Genomic DNA, 26,970 nt, shown 5'->3' with positions numbered 1-26,970 from the left:
CTACACTCTTCTAGAGTCCCTGGTAGAAAACAAGCATCCGGTCAGTAGATCCGCATAGAAAATCTGGGTATCTGTAACAAATCCCATCTCCTGTGGGTCCAATGCTCAAGACGACATGTCCCATCATATTGAGTGGCTTTCTTCCTTGCTCAATCCTACCACTCGATTGGTAGCACGGGGACTAGGTGCACGATGCCATCCAGTCTAGTAACAACCATAAGGCTTTCATCCTTTCATAGTCTATGAACATGTGTTTGAAAATCTGCTAGGGTATCTCTGTACCACATACTGTACGCCTCGTCCTCGTATCCGATCTTTCCTGAGTTCGATCTCACAACAGTCCACTTTCGTGCAGTGCCAACAGTCCTGGCCAACCTATAAGGAGAACTTAAAGGTGACTCTAGGAACTAACTCTACTTGGCTCCAGCAACAAAAATAAACAAAACATAACTTAGCAAAACTCCTATTAAGTAGTACTGTTATCTTAAAACTCAAGCTCAAAACATCTAAATTCTCATCTCGTCCCGTCTTTACTTAGTAGGGAATCTCTCTAAACAATGATATTAGATCCCTTAATCTAAATCATCGTGACTCAGTAAGACAACTCAACAATTCTCTCTCAAAGCCATCTCCAAAGACTATGGCTCATGATACCTCCTCAAGTACCATTAAGGTTGCGTGAGCAAAACTCGCGTCACAAAATAACTCAACATATCGTACAATATCTCATTGCAGCATGCTAATAACTCATCATTAATCATGCTATTATACTCAAGCTCATAACTCAAACTCATAACTCAAACCAACAAGTACTTAAAGCAATTGCTAATTCTCTCAAGCTTTAGCTCTAAGTTCTCATTTCATCCTTCTACTTAGTAAAAAAAAAAAAAAAAAAAAATCTCTCTTAACAATGACATTAGATTCCTTCATCTAAATCATCGTGACTTATCACAACTGCTCAAACAATTCTCATCACAAAACATCTCAAATACATCACATCATAACTCATAATTATGCATCCTCAATCATATAACATCATATGATATAAACGCTCTCATGATTCATCATGTAACATCAACATATGCTCTTACAACATAATAACTCATTATTAATCATGTTGTCATCCTCAAACTCAAACTATGCACCTTTAAAGTGTAACATCATAACTCATCATATAACCTCAACATCATGCTCTTCAAAATTTAACGTCAAATAAACTTTGAAATTTTACATACCTCGTTGAGCCTGGTGTGATGGTGCGCTGAGCTCACGGTTGTTAATAACTATTAGTCTAGCGACTCATTCTAGACTAAACTCAAGACTTCTAATTCAGAGCTTTCCTTCGCTCTGATACCACTTTGTCACAGCCCGCCCTAACTAAGGATAGTTAAGCCGAGTGATCTACGACTAGGGATGGGGTTAAAGAAGAAGGGGAAGAAAAGGGGCATCATTTGAAACCGTAAATCTTACTTAACTTAAGAAAAACCATCGTATTTACTCATTAATACTCTTTTGAACAGTCTATGAAAGACAACATAAAACTTAATTAATATCATTAATCAAGTTATACATCATATGAAACCATTCTCTTAAGACTCAAAGTATGACATAACATACTATAACATCAACAACATCTTGCAGCGGAAAGTAGCTAGACATATGTATGAAGACATATTCTAGACAGGTTAACTATTTATTAACAACCCTGGAGACTCCGCTCATTGCAGCACCATCATCACATCAGCTCAACCTGCACATTTAGAAAACATATGCAGGGCTGAGTACAAAAGCACTCAGTGGGCACGTATGCCTAGGTAGAAAAATACATGCTTCAAAACTGTAAATTGTCATGCCATCATAAACAGTACAGCAAGGGAGTTTTTCGCTAAAAAGGCCCAAGCTTACTAAGTTCATTTGTGATTCTTAAAGTTCGTCTGCAGACTAAGTTCTTCTTGTAATCTATCATATCTGGAACTGTGTGCCGGAGAGGTGGCCACCTCTCACGGTCACTTGACCGGCCAACCCGCTAGATGACTCACGGTCACTGGTGTACACTAGCCCTGGCAGGATAGCTATCAACTGCTCAGGACCCGAATTCGATTGCATCATTGGCAAAGCCAAAGCAGATAGATATCATACTAAAATTTAAACATTTTATGGCAAGACAATACTTGAAATAACTTTAACTCAAATATTTTGTAACGAAATAACTTGCTCAAATGTAACATTAAACTCATTTGATAGATATATAAAACTGAAATTAACAGTTAAATCATCTCATGCATTCATTCGTATAAGAGGCCTACGACACGCAGGGGATCTCTATATACGTATAGTAAAAGTAATGCCCACCTGATTGCAGTGTTTTGCTACTTAAGACAACGATTCTCTTTCCTTAGCGCGATAGGTTACTCAGACGCTTTTGTTTATTTGAACCTTTGATAACACGAAAACATGTGTTCGAGTGAATAATAGAAAAGATAACAACAAATGCAGTGAATCACTTATTCACTCATTTCTCTAACTACCCATATTTCCTTAAACGACTATATCTAACTCATATACAATCGTTCTTCCTTTATCAAAATACTTCATGTACCTTTGAGGATGTAGGAAATTCCATTTTATTCATTTATTTATCTATTATAAATAAAGAATAATTCTATAAACATAAAACGTTTTCCTTTTCCCCATTTAATAATGCCAATCTCCAATATATATACATACACATCAATAGTTCATTTATAAACTAAAAGTGATATTTTATCAACAATAAAACTTTAAAATCCTTAATAGGAATTATTTTGAATCATTTCCATCTCAACAAAACTGTATAGATTCAACTTCAACTAATAAACTGCTTTTACTCCGAACTCGTATGGAGTCGAATTTTATTTCAATAGAAACCTCTTTGAGTCTAGTTTAATTGAAAAAAAAGTGTGTTGAAAAACTCCAAGTAGTTTAAGAGATATAGCGATTTTCCCATCGCCTACCAGATTCGGCAGTTTCTGCCAACTGAAAGTCCAGATCTTTGAAAAATAGCAAACGTTTCCGGAATGACCCCAAATTTTATATGCAGATAGATAACGCATATAAATTTATACCATAAAAATTTGAGAGCTAAATATCAACATATGGTTACTGAAATAGTTAACTTAATCATCTGCCTCACGACAGTTTCAACAGATACGGGCAGTAGACTTCTCAAATTTTAAAAGGGTAGTAAACGAAGTTCAAATAACATGAAACTTTGTACAAATATTCACCACACTCCCATCTATACCCCAGAAATTTCACATAATATAATAGAAACGGGAATACCTTGAATAGGTGTATGGTATTAGTCTCTGCAGATTTTATATATGGCATAGATTAGAAGCCAATTGTGAAGAAGAATTGAATGAGATGAATAATCTTCACTCTATTACTTTATAAAACTTGCTGCAGAGGTGGGAATGGGTGAGTTGAGATAGTGGAATAGGTTTTAAAGAAGCAAAATTCTATTTGGAGATTGACTTTAGAGGTGAAGAAAATTGTGAAGTAGTAGGTGAAGAAAATTGTGAACGTATTGGTGAAGAAAATTGTGAACGTATTGGTGAAGAAAATTGTGAACGTATTGGTGAAGAAAATTGTGAAGTAGTAGGTGAAGAAAATTGTGAAGTAGTAGGTGAAGAAAATTGTGAACGTATTGGTGATTGGTTTAATAGAAGAATGAGAGGGATGTGGATGAATGAGAACCATATGTGCTTAATCTCATATAAACACATTAAGATATATAAGCCTAATTCTCATTGAAGCATAAAATTCACTTGAGCTTGCCTCTAACATAAATTAAATTACTCATGGGCTTAAGTAAACAATCGATAAAAGATTCATATTTAACACTTCAGTGTTAAATTCTCCACAATAAATTAATGGACTCAAAATATATTTTGAGTGCATCATCTATTGAAAATAAAAAAAATAAATCATCACATATATAAATTATCAAATTCATATAAGTTCGTATTTTATTAATGGATGCTGATCCCTAATTACCATAATCAATCCTTAAATCAGTAATTTAAAAGTATATAATCCTTAATAAAAAGTCGGGTCATTACATACTATCCCCCTTAAAAGAAATTTCGTCCCGAAATTTGTACCGCAGAAAACAACTCTGAGTACTTCACTTTCTTGTTAGACCGTAGTCTATTCTTGACCATGTTATATTCATAGGTCCCTTACTATCGGTATCGACTTAGTCCTTAGTACCTGAACTTCCCGATCTAAGATAGATTTGGATCTTCCTTCGTGACTCAAATATTGACTAATAACAATGTTGTTCTTATGGATCATATACTTTGAATCGTAAACATACTTCTCTATTTGCGACACATGGGATACATTACGCACATTCTCAAAGCTTAGCGCTAACGCTAACCAATAAGTTATTGGGCTCATCCTTTCTATAATCTCGTATGAGCCTATAAAACGGAGTTTAGGTTTACCCTTCACATTGAATCCAATGATTTCTCTTGATGGAGAAACTTTTATGGAAATTATCTCTCCACTTTCACATCATAGGTTAATTCGTCATTTGTCAACATATGACTCTGTCAATCATGACCCTCTTTTATTCATTATTAAATTTTGACGAATGATTTCAATCATCTAGTCATTTCATCCCAACAAAGTGGTGATCTAACGCCTCATTTGCTAACCTATCGATAGTCGATTGATAACTGGTATTATATGTCTCACAAAGAGTGGCAAAAACATGTTCTCAGCTTTCACCCCGGTTTAGCTTGGTCGTCCTCAACATACCTTATTAGTAATTTCTATGTCGTTTAAGCGGAACTATAACGACTAATATCTCTAAAGCATTCCTAAGGCAACTTAAATAGTTTGTAAGGAGACCAACCATTTCGAGCATGTAGGCAGTCAGCCTAAAACGCCGTTATAAACTTTTATTCATTCATCGATGGAATCTCGAGTTATGTGGGCATTCACTGCCCTCTTTCGTGACAACCTTTGCTTAAGTCTGATGGATTCGAAAAATCCATCTCGACAACGAAATTCATTGGTTCGTTAAGGGCTCGGTTTGTCCCAAACATGACATTAAGCTTGACTTTATGAGCTCGAAGACTCAAAGTAACGATACGATATGTTGTAAAACCTTCACTTGCTAGCACGCAAGACATATTTCAACAAATGAAGTTACATCTCGTTTCATTTCTCCTAACTAGAATTTTTCTAGATCTTAATATATCTTAGTACTTCCTGGTGACAGTATATGGGTGCCATGGCTTTATCTTATTCTTAAGTTCATTGTCATGGAGATGCATATCTTCCCTTCAAAGAAGATAGCATTATTTGATTCCTCGTGGTAATTCTTGAAATTTCTTATCCTTATTCTTACTCGTAACTTCTCATCCTTCCTTCGTGCTCCTACCACAATTTTCCTCAAGCTGGGTGGTTTAATCACTTCTATCATCATCTTATCATATCTTAGACGAGGCCTTCCGGCTCACTGTATCATCTACTACATTGGTCTTGTCCATGTGATGGTTAATACCAAAATCATAATCCTTTACGGGTTCAACCCATCCCCTTTATCTCATCAGCTACTACAAATTCCTTATAAGGTTTTAGAATCTCTAGCACTACAATTCAAAATCATCAAAACTCTTTATCAGTAAACTATCATTTATACTCGACACCAATTGTTCGAGTGTCAGATACCAACATTTATGTGCGTTATTCATAACTCTCACACTCACTCCATTTAGACACATAATCGATATCAAACTCAAATAATAAATTATATCTTAACAATTTATCATGCTCATAATTCTCGATTAAATCTCGGTCTTTGTAATTAAATACTAAATTCCAACTATAATTAATTAACATGCTTCTCTAATTTATTTACCTCATTTAAACTAATAAATCTAATCCATGCTAATTTCTCATACTTAGCCATTTTATATGCATTTCTCATGCAATTCAAAAAGCTCAATAACTTACTAATCATGCTCATCTCATAAATACTCAAATAATTCATATAGTCTTACTAACATAGCATTAACTCATATGCACTGCTAGTTCACTTACATGACTTCACATACTCCACATATCTCAACTTAATAAATCATCGAATAGTTAGAAAATTTGTATTTAATGGAAATAAATTCCAAAAATTTAAATACAAATATTTTTAATTATTCTAAACACATTGGCATGCTCAAAATAACTCAATTAAAATCGAGCATCGCTCGTCTCTGGCCTTATGACTCACGGCCTTCATCAAATTTGAACCTTGGTGTTCAAATTAATCTAAGTAAATTATACGTGCAATATTTAATAAATATAAACACATATATAAACTCAAATCATTCAATATGTTCCAGAAAATGCCACTTTCTTGAGCCAAAACTCACACCTACTGATTTGGCATAAATTCGTTCACCCAATAGTACTTGTGTATATGGTCCCTAAATGTTCCTTATGTTCATCTTCATTCTTGGAGTCACTAAGACGAACTTATCCAGGTGAAGGTAGAATACTCTATCAATGATGTCTATGAATATATCTGGTCATTTTGTTAGCCTGAATGGCACAACTACAAACTTGTAGTGGTCATATCCCGTTCTAAAATTTGTCTTGAGTATACCTTCTTGTATGACTTTTAGCTGATGATACTCGATCCTCAATTCGATCTTGGAAAACACACTTGCATCCTTGAGTTGGTCGAACAATTCATCTACCCTCGGTAAAGGATATTCATTCCTGAGTATTAGTTTGTTCCACGCTCTATTGTCTGTGCGCCTTTTTAAAGTACCATACTTCTTCATAACATACAAAATATGCGCTCCTGATGGGAATGCACTAGACATGATCAAACTTAGGTCTAGTCGTTTTCTGCAATTGGATCTTTAGGCTCTCCAACTCCTTTGGAGTCATCTTGCTCGATGCTTTTGATACACGTGTCGATCTCGGTACTAGGTCGATGGTAAATTCTACTTGTCTATTGGGTGGCAGTCTTGGTAAGTTCTCCGGATAATCATAATGAAATTCACGTATAACTTCTACGTCCTCAACTGTCCTTTCTGTGCTAGCTCATCCGTTTAGGTATACAAGGAAAACTTGGTAATGTTTCTTATTTATCACCTTCATGGCTTGTATGTATGAAATAACTGATATTCTCTCCTTATACTTATCTCTTGAAAACTTAATGCGTCTATTCTTGAAGGTTTGAAGGAGATTTCTCATTTAATGCATAAATCGTAGCATATAATTCTCAGCTAACCAGTCCATTCCTAGGGTTACATCTACGTTCCATATTGGTATAACATCAAGTTATTCGCTACCACCTTAAGTGATCTTACATTCAATTACAGGTTCATATAACTACGCGTTACTACCGTTATCCCTTCTACGGGTGAAAAGTTTTTTTTTTTTTTTTTTTTTTTTTCATGTCTTGACCACTTTGTTCAGTTTGAATTTGTGTCGGTTGATCCCCGAGCATAACTACCTTGGCGTCTAGAGTTTTGTTGAGTAATTCAAAGTACGTAAACTCACCGTGGTTGGCGAATGCCATTCTTATCTCATACTTTAGGCCAGGTCGAAACTTCTTCAGCATCTATTCATCGATGTCCACCTATTGTGGGGCATAACGGATATGTCGCAGCAAATCTGGTCGTACTTGGTCATAGACATCTTGTTTTGCTTGAGGTTGAACATTTTCGTTTCTTTCCACTTATCGCAGATATAAAAAAAAAATATGTAATATGTGTCCGTCTTATAGTCTTACTAAGACAAGTTTGCTAACATTCTTGAGTCATTGCTTTTCTTTTGGCCTCCCACCAAAATCTGTAGATCTAGTCAACTGGAATGCAACATATGAAGTCGTTCTGGTGCGGTACAAAGAAAATCAAAGATTCTCTTCATCGTCTTAATCTAGAGTTTACCCTCAACTGGATTCTTAGTTTCATTGATAAAACAATCTTTACTCGAGAAAAAGTTCATCCATCTTTCGTGATGGTTCATTTCTGTTCCCACCTCGTTTCTAGCTTCTCATCTACCAGACATTCTATTTAAAAAAAAAAAAACGATCATCAATACATTCCTTTTCTCATATCACATGCGTAACACTTTTCCATGATTCCATCGTGAAATCAGCATAGACAAAATAACTCAAGTCCTTATTCTCAAACCTTACGGTTTGTACTATAAATTGCTAACAAAATGTATGGTTGATAATAATCATAGGAGAAGAACTAACGTCAACTAATTTTAGACACAAACTGATGGACAGTTAACCAAGCTATAGTTTGGGTGACTTACTAAGTCAATATACTAACACTTCTTAGTCGTATACTTCAAAAGAATCTACTAGAACAACTCAAAAGTTGCAAAGGCTCAAATCTCGAATGATATCAAAATAAAGTGTTGCAGAAAATTTGTTCAAGAGACTCAAATAAATAACCAGAGGGTAGAAAGGAGTAACTACCAAGTCGAACAAAATGACTTAGAGTGAGAACCCATCTGATTTTTCAACCGAAAGTTGAAACACATGGGTTTATAAACCCAAAACACGTCTACTGAGATTTGGATCATGCGGACTGGCCAGGTCCAACATAATCACTCCCCAGTCACACGGGATATACTATCCCGAACTTGGAAATTCTGTGTCTTCTAAACCCTCAACATACTATACATAACAAAACTTAAGTTCACACCAGCAAGCTAAAAGCTTAAACTCAGGGTCCTATGTTCTAGACTCTTGTTTCAAAAGTTCAATATTTTTTTTTTTTTTTTTTTTACTCTCCTCTCATGTTGCGGTGGTGGTGGCGGAGTATTATCCCGCCTATCCTTCACATCACACTCTTGATGACATCTTTGAGGCATTTTTGAAATCACAAAAGGAAAACTCAACTCGACCAACGCTCTAAGCATCCTCAAAACTCAAGTTCAATTTACTAACTCAACTTTAAGGAAACCCTCACGGTCACCTTAACATTCATCTGTAAGGCAATAAGCACTCACGGAATGCTAACAAAAAGACCACTCTGGTCAACCTAATATATCCATCAGTAGAATGCCTCTTTTTAGAGGACTTACATAAAGGGGTTATATAAACCCTACAAAACCATAGTATCTATCGTAATGTCCCTTCTAAACCGACACCATTAATAGTACTATGTCTCGGTCTGGACCTCTTACAGTAATTGCTACCAGTTAACTCATCTAGTTGCTACTTTAGCACACTAGGAACATCCATCTATTTAACATCAGTAGGGTACTATATTCGCATGCTTATCTATCATCATGTCAAAATCTCAAGTACCAGTATCTCCTAAGTAAGTTATATACATCGCAATGTAATTGCAACTAATCAAAAACGAGGGTGTACCGCGCATACTCTCAAGATCATCCTTAGCTCTAGCCTACATCGACTTCTCTTCTCATCCTCATCAACTCTAGCCCTCCTCGGCTACTTCTCATCCTCATTATCGTTTATCATTTTATCATCTTTGGTAACTGATACTCAAGGATCGACTCGATATCTACTACACTCTTCTAGAGTCCCTGGTAGAAAACAAGCATCCGGTCAGTAGATCCGCATAGAAAATCTGGGTATCTGTAACAAATCCCATCTCCTGTGGGTCCAATGCTCAAGACGACATGTCCCATCATATTGAGTGGCTTTCTTCCTTGCTCAATCCTACCACTCGATTGGTAGCACGGGGACTAGGTGCACGATGCCATCCAGTCTAGTAACAACCATAAGGCTTTCATCCTTTCATAGTCTATGAACATGTGTTTGAAAATCTGCTAGGGTATCTCTGTACCACATACTGTACGCCTCGTCCTCGTATCCGATCTTTCCTGAGTTCGATCTCACAACAGTCCACTTTCGTGCAGTGCCAACAGTCCTGGCCAACCTATAAGGAGAACTTAAAGGTGACTCTAGGAACTAACTCTACTTGGCTCCAGCAACAAAAATAAACAAAACATAACTTAGCAAAACTCCTATTAAGTAGTACTGTTATCTTAAAACTCAAGCTCAAAACATCTAAATTCTCATCTCGTCCCGTCTTTACTTAGTAGGGAATCTCTCTAAACAATGATATTAGATCCCTTAATCTAAATCATCGTGACTCAGTAAGACAACTCAACAATTCTCTCTCAAAGCCATCTCCAAAGACTATGGCTCATGATACCTCCTCAAGTACCATTAAGGTTGCGTGAGCAAAACTCGCGTCACAAAATAACTCAACATATCGTACAATATCTCATTGCAGCATGCTAATAACTCATCATTAATCATGCTATTATACTCAAGCTCATAACTCAAACTCATAACTCAAACCAACAAGTACTTAAAGCAATTGCTAATTCTCTCAAGCTTTAGCTCTAAGTTCTCATTTCATCCTTCTACTTAGTAAAAAAAAAAAAAAAAAAAAATCTCTCTTAACAATGACATTAGATTCCTTCATCTAAATCATCGTGACTTATCACAACTGCTCAAACAATTCTCATCACAAAACATCTCAAATACATCACATCATAACTCATAATTATGCATCCTCAATCATATAACATCATATGATATAAACGCTCTCATGATTCATCATGTAACATCAACATATGCTCTTACAACATAATAACTCATTATTAATCATGTTGTCATCCTCAAACTCAAACTATGCACCTTTAAAGTGTAACATCATAACTCATCATATAACCTCAACATCATGCTCTTCAAAATTTAACGTCAAATAAACTTTGAAATTTTACATACCTCGTTGAGCCTGGTGTGATGGTGCGCTGAGCTCACGGTTGTTAATAACTATTAGTCTAGCGACTCATTCTAGACTAAACTCAAGACTTCTAATTCAGAGCTTTCCTTCGCTCTGATACCACTTTGTCACAGCCCGCCCTAACTAAGGATAGTTAAGCCGAGTGATCTACGACTAGGGATGGGGTTAAAGAAGAAGGGGAAGAAAAGGGGCATCATTTGAAACCGTAAATCTTACTTAACTTAAGAAAAACCATCGTATTTACTCATTAATACTCTTTTGAACAGTCTATGAAAGACAACATAAAACTTAATTAATATCATTAATCAAGTTATACATCATATGAAACCATTCTCTTAAGACTCAAAGTATGACATAACATACTATAACATCAACAACATCTTGCAGCGGAAAGTAGCTAGACATATGTATGAAGACATATTCTAGACAGGTTAACTATTTATTAACAACCCTGGAGACTCCGCTCATTGCAGCACCATCATCACATCAGCTCAACCTGCACATTTAGAAAACATATGCAGGGCTGAGTACAAAAGCACTCAGTGGGCACGTATGCCTAGGTAGAAAAATACATGCTTCAAAACTGTAAATTGTCATGCCATCATAAACAGTACAGCAAGGGAGTTTTTCGCTAAAAAGGCCCAAGCTTACTAAGTTCATTTGTGATTCTTAAAGTTCGTCTGCAGACTAAGTTCTTCTTGTAATCTATCATATCTGGAACTGTGTGCCGGAGAGGTGGCCACCTCTCACGGTCACTTGACCGGCCAACCCGCTAGATGACTCACGGTCACTGGTGTACACTAGCCCTGGCAGGATAGCTATCAACTGCTCAGGACCCGAATTCGATTGCATCATTGGCAAAGCCAAAGCAGATAGATATCATACTAAAATTTAAACATTTTATGGCAAGACAATACTTGAAATAACTTTAACTCAAATATTTTGTAACGAAATAACTTGCTCAAATGTAACATTAAACTCATTTGATAGATATATAAAACTGAAATTAACAGTTAAATCATCTCATGCATTCATTCGTATAAGAGGCCTACGACACGCAGGGGATCTCTATATACGTATAGTAAAAGTAATGCCCACCTGATTGCAGTGTTTTGCTACTTAAGACAACGATTCTCTTTCCTTAGCGCGATAGGTTACTCAGACGCTTTTGTTTATTTGAACCTTTGATAACACGAAAACATGTGTTCGAGTGAATAATAGAAAAGATAACAACAAATGCAGTGAATCACTTATTCACTCATTTCTCTAACTACCCATATTTCCTTAAACGACTATATCTAACTCATATACAATCGTTCTTCCTTTATCAAAATACTTCATGTACCTTTGAGGATGTAGGAAATTCCATTTTATTCATTTATTTATCTATTATAAATAAAGAATAATTCTATAAACATAAAACGTTTTCCTTTTCCCCATTTAATAATGCCAATCTCCAATATATATACATACACATCAATAGTTCATTTATAAACTAAAAGTGATATTTTATCAACAATAAAACTTTAAAATCCTTAATAGGAATTATTTTGAATCATTTCCATCTCAACAAAACTGTATAGATTCAACTTCAACTAATAAACTGCTTTTACTCCGAACTCGTATGGAGTCGAATTTTATTTCAATAGAAACCTCTTTGAGTCTAGTTTAATTGAAAAAAAAGTGTGTTGAAAAACTCCAAGTAGTTTAAGAGATATAGCGATTTTCCCATCGCCTACCAGATTCGGCAGTTTCTGCCAACTGAAAGTCCAGATCTTTGAAAAATAGCAAACGTTTCCGGAATGACCCCAAATTTTATATGCAGATAGATAACGCATATAAATTTATACCATAAAAATTTGAGAGCTAAATATCAACATATGGTTACTGAAATAGTTAACTTAATCATCTGCCTCACGACAGTTTCAACAGATACGGGCAGTAGACTTCTCAAATTTTAAAAGGGTAGTAAACGAAGTTCAAATAACATGAAACTTTGTACAAATATTCACCACACTCCCATCTATACCCCAGAAATTTCACATAATATAATAGAAACGGGAATACCTTGAATAGGTGTATGGTATTAGTCTCTGCAGATTTTATATATGGCATAGATTAGAAGCCAATTGTGAAGAAGAATTGAATGAGATGAATAATCTTCACTCTATTACTTTATAAAACTTGCTGCAGAGGTGGGAATGGGTGAGTTGAGATAGTGGAATAGGTTTTAAAGAAGCAAAATTCTATTTGGAGATTGACTTTAGAGGTGAAGAAAATTGTGAAGTAGTAGGTGAAGAAAATTGTGAACGTATTGGTGAAGAAAATTGTGAACGTATTGGTGAAGAAAATTGTGAAGTAGTAGGTGAAGAAAATTGTGAAGTAGTAGGTGAAGAAAATTGTGAACGTATTGGTGATTGGTTTAATAGAAGAATGAGAGGGATGTGGATGAATGAGAACCATATGTGCTTAATCTCATATAAACACATTAAGATATATAAGCCTAATTCTCATTGAAGCATAAAATTCACTTGAGCTTGCCTCTAACATAAATTAAATTACTCATGGGCTTAAGTAAACAATCGATAAAAGATTCATATTTAACACTTCAGTGTTAAATTCTCCACAATAAATTAATGGACTCAAAATATATTTTGAGTGCATCATCTATTGAAAATAAAAAAAATAAATCATCACATATATAAATTATCAAATTCATATAAGTTCGTATTTTATTAATGGATGCTGATCCCTAATTACCATAATCAATCCTTAAATCAGTAATTTAAAAGTATATAATCCTTAATAAAAAGTCGGGTCATTACATACTATCCCCCTTAAAAGAAATTTCGTCCCGAAATTTGTACCGCAGAAAACAACTCTGAGTACTTCACTTTCTTGTTAGACCGTAGTCTATTCTTGACCATGTTATATTCATAGGTCCCTTACTATCGGTATCGACTTAGTCCTTAGTACCTGAACTTCCCGATCTAAGATAGATTTGGATCTTCCTTCGTGACTCAAATATTGACTAATAACAATGTTGTTCTTATGGATCATATACTTTGAATCGTAAACATACTTCTCTATTTGCGACACATGGGATACATTACGCACATTCTCAAAGCTTAGCGCTAACGCTAACCAATAAGTTATTGGGCTCATCCTTTCTATAATCTCGTATGAGCCTATAAAACGGAGTTTAGGTTTACCCTTCACATTGAATCCAATGATTTCTCTTGATGGAGAAACTTTTATGGAAATTATCTCTCCACTTTCACATCATAGGTTAATTCGTCATTTGTCAACATATGACTCTGTCAATCATGACCCTCTTTTATTCATTATTAAATTTTGACGAATGATTTCAATCATCTAGTCATTTCATCCCAACAAAGTGGTGATCTAACGCCTCATTTGCTAACCTATCGATAGTCGATTGATAACTGGTATTATATGTCTCACAAAGAGTGGCAAAAACATGTTCTCAGCTTTCACCCCGGTTTAGCTTGGTCGTCCTCAACATACCTTATTAGTAATTTCTATGTCGTTTAAGCGGAACTATAACGACTAATATCTCTAAAGCATTCCTAAGGCAACTTAAATAGTTTGTAAGGAGACCAACCATTTCGAGCATGTAGGCAGTCAGCCTAAAACGCCGTTATAAACTTTTATTCATTCATCGATAGAATCTCGAGTTATGTGGGCATTCACTGCCCTCTTTCGTGACAACCTTTGCTTAAGTCTGATGGATTCGAAAAATCCATCTCGACAACGAAATTCATTGGTTCGTTAAGGGCTCGGTTTGTCCCAAACATGACATTAAGCTTGACTTTATGAGCTCGAAGACTCAAAGTAACGATACGATATGTTGTAAAACCTTCACTTGCTAGCACGCAAGACATATTTCAACAAATGAAGTTACATCTCGTTTCATTTCTCCTAACTAGAATTTTTCTAGATCTTAATATATCTTAGTACTTCCTGGTGACAGTATATGGGTGCCATGGCTTTATCTTATTCTTAAGTTCATTGTCATGGAGATGCATATCTTCCCTTCAAAGAAGATAGCATTATTTGATTCCTCGTGGTAATTCTTGAAATTTCTTATCCTTATTCTTACTCGTAACTTCTCATCCTTCCTTCGTGCTCCTACCACAATTTTCCTCAAGCTGGGTGGTTTAATCACTTCTATCATCATCTTATCATATCTTAGACGAGGCCTTCCGGCTCACTGTATCATCTACTACATTGGTCTTGTCCATGTGATGGTTAATACCAAAATCATAATCCTTTACGGGTTCAACCCATCCCCTTTATCTCATCAGCTACTACAAATTCCTTATAAGGTTTTAGAATCTCTAGCACTACAATTCAAAATCATCAAAACTCTTTATCAGTAAACTATCATTTATACTCGACACCAATTGTTCGAGTGTCAGATACCAACATTTATGTGCGTTATTCATAACTCTCACACTCACTCCATTTAGACACATAATCGATATCAAACTCAAATAATAAATTATATCTTAACAATTTATCATGCTCATAATTCTCGATTAAATCTCGGTCTTTGTAATTAAATACTAAATTCCAACTATAATTAATTAACATGCTTCTCTAATTTATTTACCTCATTTAAACTAATAAATCTAATCCATGCTAATTTCTCATACTTAGCCATTTTATATGCATTTCTCATGCAATTCAAAAAGCTCAATAACTTACTAATCATGCTCATCTCATAAATACTCAAATAATTCATATAGTCTTACTAACATAGCATTAACTCATATGCACTGCTAGTTCACTTACATGACTTCACATACTCCACATATCTCAACTTAATAAATCATCGAATAGTTAGAAAATTTGTATTTAATGGAAATAAATTCCAAAAATTTAAATACAAATATTTTTAATTATTCTAAACACATTGGCATGCTCAAAATAACTCAATTAAAATCGAGCATCGCTCGTCTCTGGCCTTATGACTCACGGCCTTCATCAAATTTGAACCTTGGTGTTCAAATTAATCTAAGTAAATTATACGTGCAATATTTAATAAATATAAACACATATATAAACTCAAATCATTCAATATGTTCCAGAAAATGCCACTTTCTTGAGCCAAAACTCACACCTACTGATTTGGCATAAATTCGTTCACCCAATAGTACTTGTGTACATGGTCCCTAAATGTTCCTTATGTTCATCTTCATTCTTGGAGTCACTAAGACGAACTTATCCAGGTGAAGGTAGAATACTCTATCAATGATGTCTATGAATATATCTGGTCATTTTGTTAGCCTGAATGGCACAACTACAAACTTGTAGTGGTCATATCCCGTTCTAAAATTTGTCTTGAGTATACCTTCTTGTATGACTTTTAGCTGATGATACTCGATCCTCAATTCGATCTTGGAAAACACACTTGCATCCTTGAGTTGGTCGAACAATTCATCTACCCTCGGTAAAGGATATTCATTCCTGAGTATTAGTTTGTTCCACGCTCTATTGTCTGTGCGCCTTTTTAAAGTACCATACTTCTTCATAACATACAAAATATGCGCTCCTGATGGGAATGCACTAGACATGATCAAACTTAGGTCTAGTCGTTTTCTGCAATTGGATCTTTAGGCTCTCCAACTCCTTTGGAGTCATCTTGCTCGATGCTTTTGATACACGTGTCGATCTCGGTACTAGGTCGATGGTAAATTCTACTTGTCTATTGGGTGGCAGTCTTGGTAAGTTCTCCGGATAATCATAATGAAATTCACGTATAACTTCTACGTCCTCAACTGTCCTTTCTGTGCTAGCTCATCCGTTTAGGTATACAAGGAAAACTTGGTAATGTTTCTTATTTATCACCTTCATGGCTTGTATGTATGAAATAACTGATATTCTCTCCTTATACTTATCTCTTGAAAACTTAATGCGTCTATTCTTGAAGGTTTGAAGGAGATTTCTCATTTAATGCATAAATCGTAGCATATAATTCTCAGCTAACCAGTCCATTCCTAGGGTTACATCTACGTTCCATATTGGTATAACATCAAGTTATTCGCTACCACCTTAAGTGATCTTACATTCAATTACAGGTTCATATAACTACGCGTTACTACCGTTATCCCTTCTACGGGTGAAAAGTTTTTTTTTTTTTTTTTTTTTTTTCATGTCTTGACCACTTTGTTCAGTTTGAATTTGTGTCGGTTGATCCCCGAGCATAACTACCTTGGCGTCTAGAGTTTTGTTGAGTAATTCAAAGTACGTAAACTCACCGTGGTTGGCGAATGCCATTCTTATCTCATACTTTAGGCCAGGTCGAAACTTCTTCAGCATCTATTCATCGATGTCCACCTATTGTGGGGCATAACGGATATGTCGCAGCAAATCTGGTCGTACTTGGTCATAGACATCTTGTTTTGCTTGAGGTTGAACATTTTCGTTTCTTTCCACTTATCGCAGATATAAAAAAAAAATATGTAATATGTGTCCGTCTTATAGTCTTACTAAGACAAGTTTGCTAACATTCTTGAGTCATTGCTTTTCTTTTGGCCTCCCACCAAAATCTGTAGATCTAGTCAACTGGAATGCAACATATGAAGTCGTTCTGGTGCGGTACAAAGAAAATCAAAGATTCTCTTCATCGTCTTAATCTAGAGTTTACCCTCAACTGGATTCTTAGTTTCATTGATAAAACAATCTTTACTCGAGAAAAAGTTCATCCATCTTTCGTGATGGTTCATTTCTGTTCCCACCTCGTTTCTAGCTTCTCATCTACCAGACATTCTATTTAAAAAAAAAAAACGATCATCAATACATTCCTTTTCTCATATCACATGCGTAACACTTTTCCATGATTCCATCGTGAAATCAGCATAGACAAAATAACTCAAGTCCTTATTCTCAAACCTTACGGTTTGTACTATAGATTGCTAACAAAATGTATGGTTGATAATAATCATAGGAGAAGAACTAACGTCAACTAATTTTAGACACAAACTGATGGACAGTTAACCAAGCTATAGTTTGGGTGACTTACTAAGTCAATATACTAACACTTCTTAGTCGTATACTTCAAAAGAATCTACTAGAACAACTCAAAAGTTGCAAAGGCTCAAATCTCGAATGATATCAAAATAAAGTGTTGCAGAAAATTTGGAGATTGACTTTAGAGGTGAAGAAAATTGTGAAGTAGTAGGTGAAGAAAATTGTGAACGTATTGGTGAAGAAAATTGTGAACGTATTGGTGAAGAAAATTGTGAAGTAGTAGGTAAAGAAAATTGTGAAGTAGTAGGTGAAGAAAATTGTGAACGTATTGGTGATTGGTTTAATAGAAGAATGAGAGGGATGTGGATGAATGAGAACCATATGTGCTTAATCTCATATAAACACATTAAGATATATAAGCCTAATTCTCATTGAAGCATAAAATTCACTTGAGCTTGCCTCTAACATAAATTAAATTACTCATGGGCTTAAGTAAACAATCGATAAAAGATTCATATTTAACACTTCAGTGTTAAATTCTCCACAATAAATTAATGGACTCAAAATATATTTTGAGTGCATCATCTATTGAAAATAAAAAAAATAAATCATCACATATATAAATTATCAAATTCATATAAGTTCGTATTTTATTAATGGATGCTGATCCCTAATTACCATAATCAATCCTTAAATCAGTAATTTAAAAGTATATAATCCTTAATAAAAAGTCGGGTCATTACAGTCTCCAATTTGCTTGACGTACTATTCTTGTAGGCGTGACCTCACCTTGTGCGCGGGTCGGGTCGGGTCGGGTCGGATCGACTCAAACTCGAGTGTCATTCGAAATTCAACTCAAATCTAATTGACCCGTTATATAAGTTTTTATGAATAAAAATAATAATATATTTTAAATAAAAGTAGCACTTCTTAATGCTTATAATGACAGTTGTCATGAATAAAAGTGCCAGCTATTTTACATAAAAGTAGCAATATTTCAAATAAAAATGATAATTTTTAAGGTAAATATTATTTTAAACCTTAAAATATGTCGCTTTATAAAAAATGTTATGAACTATAAGAAATATTTATATAAATGTTTTGATACAAAGCTAATATATAATTTAGGACATTTTGATAAATTGGGTATAATCTAGTGTTTAAAATGATATTTGCCTCATTTTTTATGATTAAAAGTGATAATTGTAAAACTAATAATCATTCTTAGTAAAAATGACAGTATTGATGAATAAAAACGAAAGTTTGTTGATATAAAAATGAAAGAGTCAAATTCGAATAGAATTTCGAGTCGAATGAACCCGGATCCGACCCACGCGCACCATATGGCACAGCGCTCTTGGGTGCACCTCTTAAGGATATATTGTTATACATGCCGCTTCAACCTCTTATTTTTGCCCTATTTATTTATTTAAAACACGACGTTTCTTAATCACTCTATTTGTCCCTAAAAATTATGGTCTTATTATCACATCAGGGCGTTCTTGAAAATTGTGGTATTTTTTTATTTGAAAATGCTCACACAAACTTCCCCTCTCACTATTTACAAAAATGTATGGGGTCCAATCTCCAATTAAACATAACTACCGCACTTTTTTTAAAAACTCGTGCAATTTCATTGGACCACAATTTTAGAGACGAAGGGAGTATTATTTATCTAAATAGAATAGTAATATGAATATTAATGTCAGTAGACTAGTATTAATGGTAAATATCCCAATTGTGAAATAATGAACCACAATTAACAAACGAATTGAATGTTAATAAACAAAGATATTTACGTTATTAGCAATTAAAATTAAAAAAATATATAAATATGAGAAATTAACTATAAGCAAAATTTAAAATATATAAATCCTAATAATCAAACATATATAGTTAACTATCATTAATTAACAAAATCGAAATTAAAACTAACATCTTTATATATATAAAAAGCAAAGTAAATGTAATTTAATTCAATTACAAGGATATAATTGAAATTTATGGAAAGAAATAAAACACCACTAAACCCACGTTTTGTACAAATTTTCGTCAATGTTAATGCATAGTTTGTTTTGGATTTAGTAACTTAAAATTCTTCTTTTTTAACATCTCAAATCTTCTTTTCTTTTTTTATTTTGTACATAAAGAACATTATTCTTATTTTATTGAATAAAATTTGTAACATGTAAATTAAATGAAAGACCGTGAAACGATTTTAAAATTGATACATAATATGTAAAAAAAATAAATTTAAAATTAATAAGTTATTATTATATGGAACTTAATTATTTCTTTTCCTTGAAACTAGAAATATATATCAATACTTTTTCCATTTGCACTTTTTCATCTTAAGTCTAATAATTCGATCTTCTGAATTTTAATTGATTAAAGTTAGTCGATTATGTTATAATTTATTTTGAAAACAAAATTATAAATTTATTACATTGCAAGAGAATGTTTACAAATGTTTTCTTCAAATATTTTCTTTCAATTTATTAATTATTTTATTCAATAAAGAAATATTAAAATAATTATTATCTAATCTCGCAACAAAATTAATTTCCACCAGTTTATTTTTCAAATAAAGATAATTACTGATTAATTACTAAACAATTAATTGTGTAAATTGAATTTGTTCAAAATTATTGTTGCTTTCTAATTATGCCATTTTTTTATTAATGTATTTTTTTTATCCATATAATTATCTTTGGTAGGTATTAAATTAAGTTCGGAATCTTTACATATTTACTAATAATTCAAAAATATGTGTTGAGATATAGTCCATCAAGGACCAATATGTCTAATAGCAACTGTTATCATCACTCGAATTGTGAAAATCTTTGGTGAAATCATAACTTTGCTGAATGAATTATTACATACGTTGCAAAAATTCCATTTTGTTAATTTATTATATTTCACAACAAATTCATAATATTACATAGCGAATTCATAGAAAACTTTTTTTATATTATATTTATATATGAACACATGTTATATAAAAAATTAGACTGCTTGCAAATAATAAATCTGATATTATTTTAACTTTATCAATTAATGTTAATAATATAAAACATATGCATAACTTACGCGAATGACAATCACCGCGCATTGCGCGGGAGGTACACTAGTTAATCATAAAGTCTAATAATTAGCAAAATCTGAGAACCTAAATGAGCATAATAATAAAAATTCGAGGACTTAATCACAAAATTGCAGAAGTTCAAGGATTATTCAACAATCTTTTATTTTATGCATGTCTATTTATATATACAAATGTCATGTTCGCTTTGTCTACATCAATCATAATTACATTATTGAGATGAAAAAAAAAAATCAAAATAACATGAAAAAGATTATGAATTATGGTGTGTGTCTCTTTGGTTGTAAATTTATCCTGAGAACATGAGAGATAAAATATTTTTACCCTTTAAATCCTTCATTCCTCATTTCCTATAAAATAGAATTTGACCCTTATTCATTCCTCATTTATCCCTCCATTTGTAGTAAAAATGAGGAATGAATAAGGGTCAAGTTCTATTTTGTAGGAAATGAGGGAAAAGAAATGAATGATTTAAAGGGTAAAATTCTGTTTATTCCTCATTTTTCCATGATAAATTTACTACCAAAGAGAATGCACTCTTAAATACAAAAAAGGAAAAAAAGAAAAAAAGAATATAAGAACCCTCCGAGAAAAATAACAATTTCATCATCATCTATTGACATAAAAGCTCGATCCATTGAGATCGTTGCTACTGTTATTGTTGTTGTCGTTGTTGTTGTTATTATTATTGTTGTTGTTGCCCCCGTTGTTCGTAGACGAACCGCCTATGATAGAGGTGATGGCTGCAGCCAATGCTGCAGCAAAACTAGGATCATTGGGCTGAATTGAATTTGAAGAAGTCTCATTGAACTGATTATAATGCTGCCCTTGATTCATTGATGAGTGTAAATTTTTCAATTGATGATTGTTTTGATCCATTTCTTGAGACATTTGTAGGCCGGAAAATTGGGATTGGTTGTACAACGCCTGGCCTAGAAGCTGCGGCAGCAGGGCCGCGGCCGGTGGGACGGGGAAGGGCATCGGAGGCTGTGGCAATTGCAATGGGTTCGGGGATGTCGTTAGGTCTAATGTTACGGTGGGAAAGGGCGCGGAGGTAGAGATGGTGGCCAAGTTGGAGGAGCAGGGGAGAAGCGTTCGAGCTAGGAAACTCGAGTTCATTAGGCCGTCGGCACTCGGCATTGAGCCCGAGAGGAGCATTCTCGCAGCGGATGAGGTTGTCGACGCCATAGCCATCGCCGTTGGCGGCAACGGGTGGTTGTGGTGGCCCTCGTAGGTCGTTACAAGGATGCTCTTGTCCTCTGCGCATCTCTGTACCTGCAGAGACATGCATAATAAATTATACTCCCTCCTTCCCATTATTGTTGGCTTATTTCTTCTGGGAACGAGTATTTAGATGAATAAGATTATAGTATAAAGTGTGTAAAGGTGCATGGGGTCAGTCATATTGTTTATAGTGTAAAATCATTATCATAAATAGAAAAGGGACCAATATTAATGGGGCACCCCAATAAGGAAAACAGGCCAACAATAATGAGACGCAAAGAGTAGATAAAACGCCTTTTTCAGAAAAGTAAAAAAAAAAAAAGTAGTTTTGGGAAACGTACTTGTTTCCTGACGGGGCATCCCACTGCCATCGTGCATCGGTAGTATGCACGAGGGCACGGATTCCCCTTCGCTATCTTCTGCCCATATTTACGCCACTGACACCCATCAGTCATCTGTCATTCGTTTCTAAAAAATCACATCACTTTTTTAAAATTGAAATAAAATACGAGATTGAAACAAAAGGTTGCCATAATACCATGGGACCCTCGCACCAGGCCCTAACCGACACCCGGGCTTTCCGAATGGTGGCCTCAGTTGCCTCATTGACACTATTCGGAGAAGCAGAATGGCTAAGAAACTTCTGTTGAGGGCTCTGATTCCCTTCCCCTCCGGCCGTCGGCCCATCCTCTTCAAACGACGAGACGTCATTGGCATTCGGAGGTCCATTTCCATGGAAGCTTATCTTACCTTCTTGATCCGCAACTCCTTTGTGCTGCTGTTCTTGAATGATTGTCTGCAGATGCATTTGCAAGCCATTGTATTTGTTCTTCGCATGATTCAGCATCTCTTTCAATCGCTCATTCTCTGAATTCATTCTTTCCAGCTTGCTCTTTAGAACCCCAACCTGCAATATTCAGACAAATTATATTGACACTATGGAACGGCGGAGCCAAGATTTTGTATTTGGGGTGCGACAAATAATTATATAAGCTCAAAAAAAAAAAAAAAAAAAACTAATACATTTTGCAATATTTTGTTCTATAATTTTCTGGATGGCTGTTGACGATTGAGAAGAAAGAAAAGGTTTATGTTCGACGATGAGAAGAAATAATTTTGTTTTTACTAAAAGTTCTCACTTCTCAGTTATGGGGAAGGGGGTGCTGACAAAAAACAAATAGAAAGTATTTTTTTTAATTTTTATAAATATCATTCTTTCTGTCCACTGAAAATATAGTGTAGTTTAGTGGACACGAATTTTAATAAATTATTGGAAGATGCGTATAAAGTCTAAAAAGGACTTATCAAAATTGGTTTGTCATACAATTAATAAATTATTTGTGATATGGGTATTAAGTAAATATTGAGAGCGAATAAAGTTGAAAATATAAGGATATATGTACCAAAATAGAGTCATTGGAGACAAAATGTAGGGCTGGTGCTAATTAACAATTCACCACAAGAAATTACTCATTAAGCTAGACCAGGATCACTAACTAATCTAAATGTAATACTAATTGAATACAAATATAATATATAGAAATATTAATATAATATAAAAGAACGTCCCTAAATGGAAAAGAAAAAAATAATTTCATATTTTTTATGGACCGATAGAGTACTGAAAACCTACGTGTGTGTTCTTCAATTTTCTTGAATAAAAACCTTCCATCAAAACGCTATTCAGAAATAAGGGCTTTGAGTGAAGGTGTTTGATTTCTTGTTTCAATTTATTTCTTGAAATTTTAGATAAGATTTGTGGTTTTAAATTTCTTGAATTTTTTGCATTATTTATTTCATAAGTCAACTTTAATATAAATATATGTGTATGCGTTTAATGCATAATAGACTGATATCTCTCTCTCCCTCACCTCACTTTTTAATCTGCGATCGGAGTTGGAAGACGTTCCGCCGTCGCCGCCGTTGTTCGCCGTGAGGAGGAGCAGCTCGGTCTATAAAAATATTTAAACTACTAATTAGGATTATATATAATATAAACCTTTTCTTGCAAATTAACTGAAATTATTTATATATGCAAACTTACATTGACGTTGAAATCCGAGATTGAAGAAGGCTCCGTCGTGTATAAATCACTACAAGCGCCGCCGCAGCCGCCGCCGCTGCTGCGCTCTTTCTTCTCGGAGAAAAAGTCCATCTCATCTACGGCGGCTTTCCCTTTATCAATGGCATTCTCCGCTGCTTGATCGGCGCCGCCGCGGCCGAGGTTCAGCGGGAACTGGATGGTGGGAGGCGGCGGCGATCTAGCGGAGTCCATGGATGAAGACGGCGGCGGCGGTGGCGGTGGCGGTAGTGGTGGCGGTAGTGGTGGTGGTGGATTGTGTGGTGTTGGATCAAATGAGAGTCCAACTTTCAAAATTGGCAATATATGAGAAAAATGGCAAGTCTTTGCTAGTGACTCGGCAGTAAAATGGGAGGGTTGAAAGACTAGAGCTACGTTCACACGAAATCCTCTTATTTTAAATCACCTTTGTGATTTTTCATTCGATTCCCATCCCTATTTATAAAGGGTTAATCGTGTTTCGTGTCCTCAAATTTTAGCGTTTTTTAATTAATTTCTCGGACTTATATATTTTTTATTCAATATTTTCCAAAGAAAACTACAGAATTCAACAACAGAATGACGACACGACGAGGTGACTCATCATTCTATCTCAAAATTTGGTACTATATCGGGATATCTTTTGTAAAATACTAAAAGTTTGGAGCTTTAATATAAAACAACTCGAATATTGACTCCACGATGACTTTATAACCCGAATTTATAATTATTATGAAAAACAGCTTATATTTATCTCTGCTATTCAGTTTATGCCCCGAGTCAAAATTCTCGATCGAATTATCACCCGATCGAGTTCTATACATTTAGATGTCTCACTATCTGAGCTTTGATCATCCAACTTAGTTTCGGCTATTTGAGTTCGGTATATCTGTATGTTTTATTCTAAGAGTGGCTGAAATTTTTTTATTTGAGCTATAAATTGAACAACACAGATAAGTAGGTGCTATTAATAATCATAAATTCGAACTAAAAATCGTTATGCGATCAAAGTTTGGTTTATTTTTGAAGAATAACCCTAAAAATATAAGTTAGGGATATTTTGTGAAAACGTCGAAAGTTGGGGACCCAAAACATGATTAATCGATTTATAAATTGTGTGATGTGATGAGTGTGTTAAGAAACGAGAAAGAATTGAAGTCTCTTGGCTAACAATTCAGTTTGATATGCATCTATATATTTGCGATATAAATTTAGAGACGACGTGTATTGATAATATTTGGAAGAAGAGAAATCTTTGGTGGAAGAGTAAAAGATGTAAGACCAAGTATATAAGATTTGGGATTTTGACGATGTCAGATTTCTAGTACAAATTCTATTTTGGGTTCAGTTTCAACTGTTTATGCTAGGTGTGCGTGTGGACCTTTGATGATTATATTTTAATTATTGTACAAAATAATTGTGTGGTAGAATTTTTTTGATATATATAGGACTTTGGGAGGAAATTATTTTCCACTCCGGTAGTTATGGTCTAATTATGACTTGTTAGAAATTTGATCATTTTAGTTTGGTTTTAAATTTTGTACTTACTACTTTACATTATAATAAAAAAATATAGTGTATTATAGGTTGAGAAATGTTATGCTACATACCTTATGTGAACATAGCCCTCTGTTTGGAAATAAAAGGATATCCAACCCGTATGTTTTGATGATACTAAAATCACTGAAGGGCACATTCTAGCTAATGGTGATTTGAGTTTCTTGAATAGCTAGACTGGACAGTGAATACAAAGATGACTGAAGATACTGAAGATGTTAGCTCAACTGAAGACTTGCTCGACTGAAGGCTGTGCACAAGTCCAGAACACACCAAGAAATGCAGACTCAACTGAAAGCTCCCAACTGAAGGAAACTGCATCAGAAGCAACTGAGGAATCCACGAGTCATGGCATTCGCTTCAACTGAAGAAGGGAAGGTCACGTGGACAGCCTCCAAAATATGTTGCAACGCTTAAAGAAGTCAGAAGCATTGACCTTAAAGGATAGAGTTTCCTCATTTGTGTTAAAGCCTGCAGCACCCGTACCAAAGGACTAGAAGGTCATCTCTCCATCCGTCAAAGAGAAATAAAGACAAGAGTACCTGAGCAGATTAAAGACGTTATCTCACAACAGTAGGATTCGAATAAGAGATCTCCACCAACGGATCTATTCTCTAGAGTTGCCTATAAATAGCTTAGAGGTCACCCCTAAAAGTGGGGGAAGTAAGACAGAGAAAATCTGATTCAATCATCAATGTAACGCTACATCAAAAGATCAATTCGAGCTTAATTGTCGCAAGCATTGAATCGAAAAAGAGAGCAACCAGAGATCATACAATCAGAATGTCTGATTACAAGAACTCTCTTAAAATCTATAGGCAATCAATTGACATGTCTTTAGCCTAGATTGATGATTACTTGAGAGCATGTTCTCAGTAATCTTAGTTGGTTATTACATAACCTTTTCCTTTCTGAGAAAAGAGTGTTTGTAATAGAGTTCGAGACTAAGACCGAACTCAACGGTTGTTTGGTACCGTCAAACCAAACAAATGGTCCCTTAGCACCAGTCAAGCCAAGTGGTTGTTGTTTAGTACCAGAAAACTAAACTGTGTTGGTTGTGATTTAGTACCGGTTCAAAACTAAACCGTTCGGTTTCCTTGGCACCCAGAAAGCCAAGAGGGAGTTCAGCTTAAAGGTGCTGGATCCAATTACCTTAGCATTAGCTGATTGGACACGACAGTATCAGGGCGTGCTAAATGTTAAATCCAATTCAGGATGGATTG

General features: G+C 34.7%; 1 protein-coding gene and 2 long non-coding RNA genes across 3 annotated transcripts; all 3 read right to left on the bottom strand.

Annotated features, from left to right (window-relative positions):
• Positions 1-1,430: 1,430 nt before the first annotated feature.
• On the bottom strand, positions 1,431-3,601 carry LOC131002336 (uncharacterized). Its single transcript, XR_009094263.1, has 3 exons — positions 3,322-3,601; positions 2,353-2,436; positions 1,431-1,750 (listed from the first exon to the last, which is right to left on the bottom strand). It is a non-coding gene; the product is annotated as an uncharacterized LOC131002336 (long non-coding RNA).
• Positions 3,602-10,984: 7,383 nt separating this feature from the next.
• Positions 10,985-13,182, bottom strand: LOC131002335 (uncharacterized). Its single transcript, XR_009094262.1, has 3 exons — positions 12,876-13,182; positions 11,907-11,990; positions 10,985-11,304 (listed from the first exon to the last, which is right to left on the bottom strand). It is a non-coding gene; the product is annotated as an uncharacterized LOC131002335 (long non-coding RNA).
• An 8,287-nt stretch (positions 13,183-21,469) lies between these two features.
• On the bottom strand, positions 21,470-24,594 carry LOC131002389 (probable WRKY transcription factor 31). The gene is made up of 5 exons (XM_057928889.1): positions 24,176-24,594; positions 24,003-24,083; positions 22,670-23,038; positions 22,473-22,586; positions 21,470-22,182 (listed from the first exon to the last, which is right to left on the bottom strand). Exons 1-5 carry the CDS (start codon positions 24,404-24,406, stop codon positions 21,517-21,519), a joined length of 1,461 nt encoding a protein of 486 aa, XP_057784872.1. The 5' UTR covers positions 24,407-24,594; the 3' UTR covers positions 21,470-21,516.
• Positions 24,595-26,970: the final 2,376 nt, after the last annotated feature.

The sequence above is a fragment of the Salvia miltiorrhiza genome, unplaced genomic scaffold (genome assembly GCF_028751815.1).
Source record: "Salvia miltiorrhiza cultivar Shanhuang (shh) unplaced genomic scaffold, IMPLAD_Smil_shh fragScaff_scaffold_112_2, whole genome shotgun sequence".
Classification (NCBI taxonomy): Eukaryota; Viridiplantae; Streptophyta; class Magnoliopsida; order Lamiales; family Lamiaceae; genus Salvia; species Salvia miltiorrhiza.
Note: the sequence above shows the minus strand (reverse complement) of the source record. Positions and strands in the feature narration are given on the sequence as shown.

Coding starts and splice junctions, on each gene's coding strand:
- LOC131002389 (XM_057928889.1), bottom strand. CDS start 24,406: ATGGACTCCGCTAGATCGCCGCCGCCTCCCACCATCCAGTTCCCGCTG. Junction 23,039..24,002: donor ATCGCAGATTAAAAAGTGAG/GTGAGGGAGAGA, acceptor TGAATATTGCAG/GTTGGGGTTCTAAAGAGCAA. Junction 22,587..22,669: donor CCTGGTGCGAGGGTCCCATG/GTATTATGGCAA, acceptor AACGAATGACAG/ATGACTGATGGGTGTCAGTG.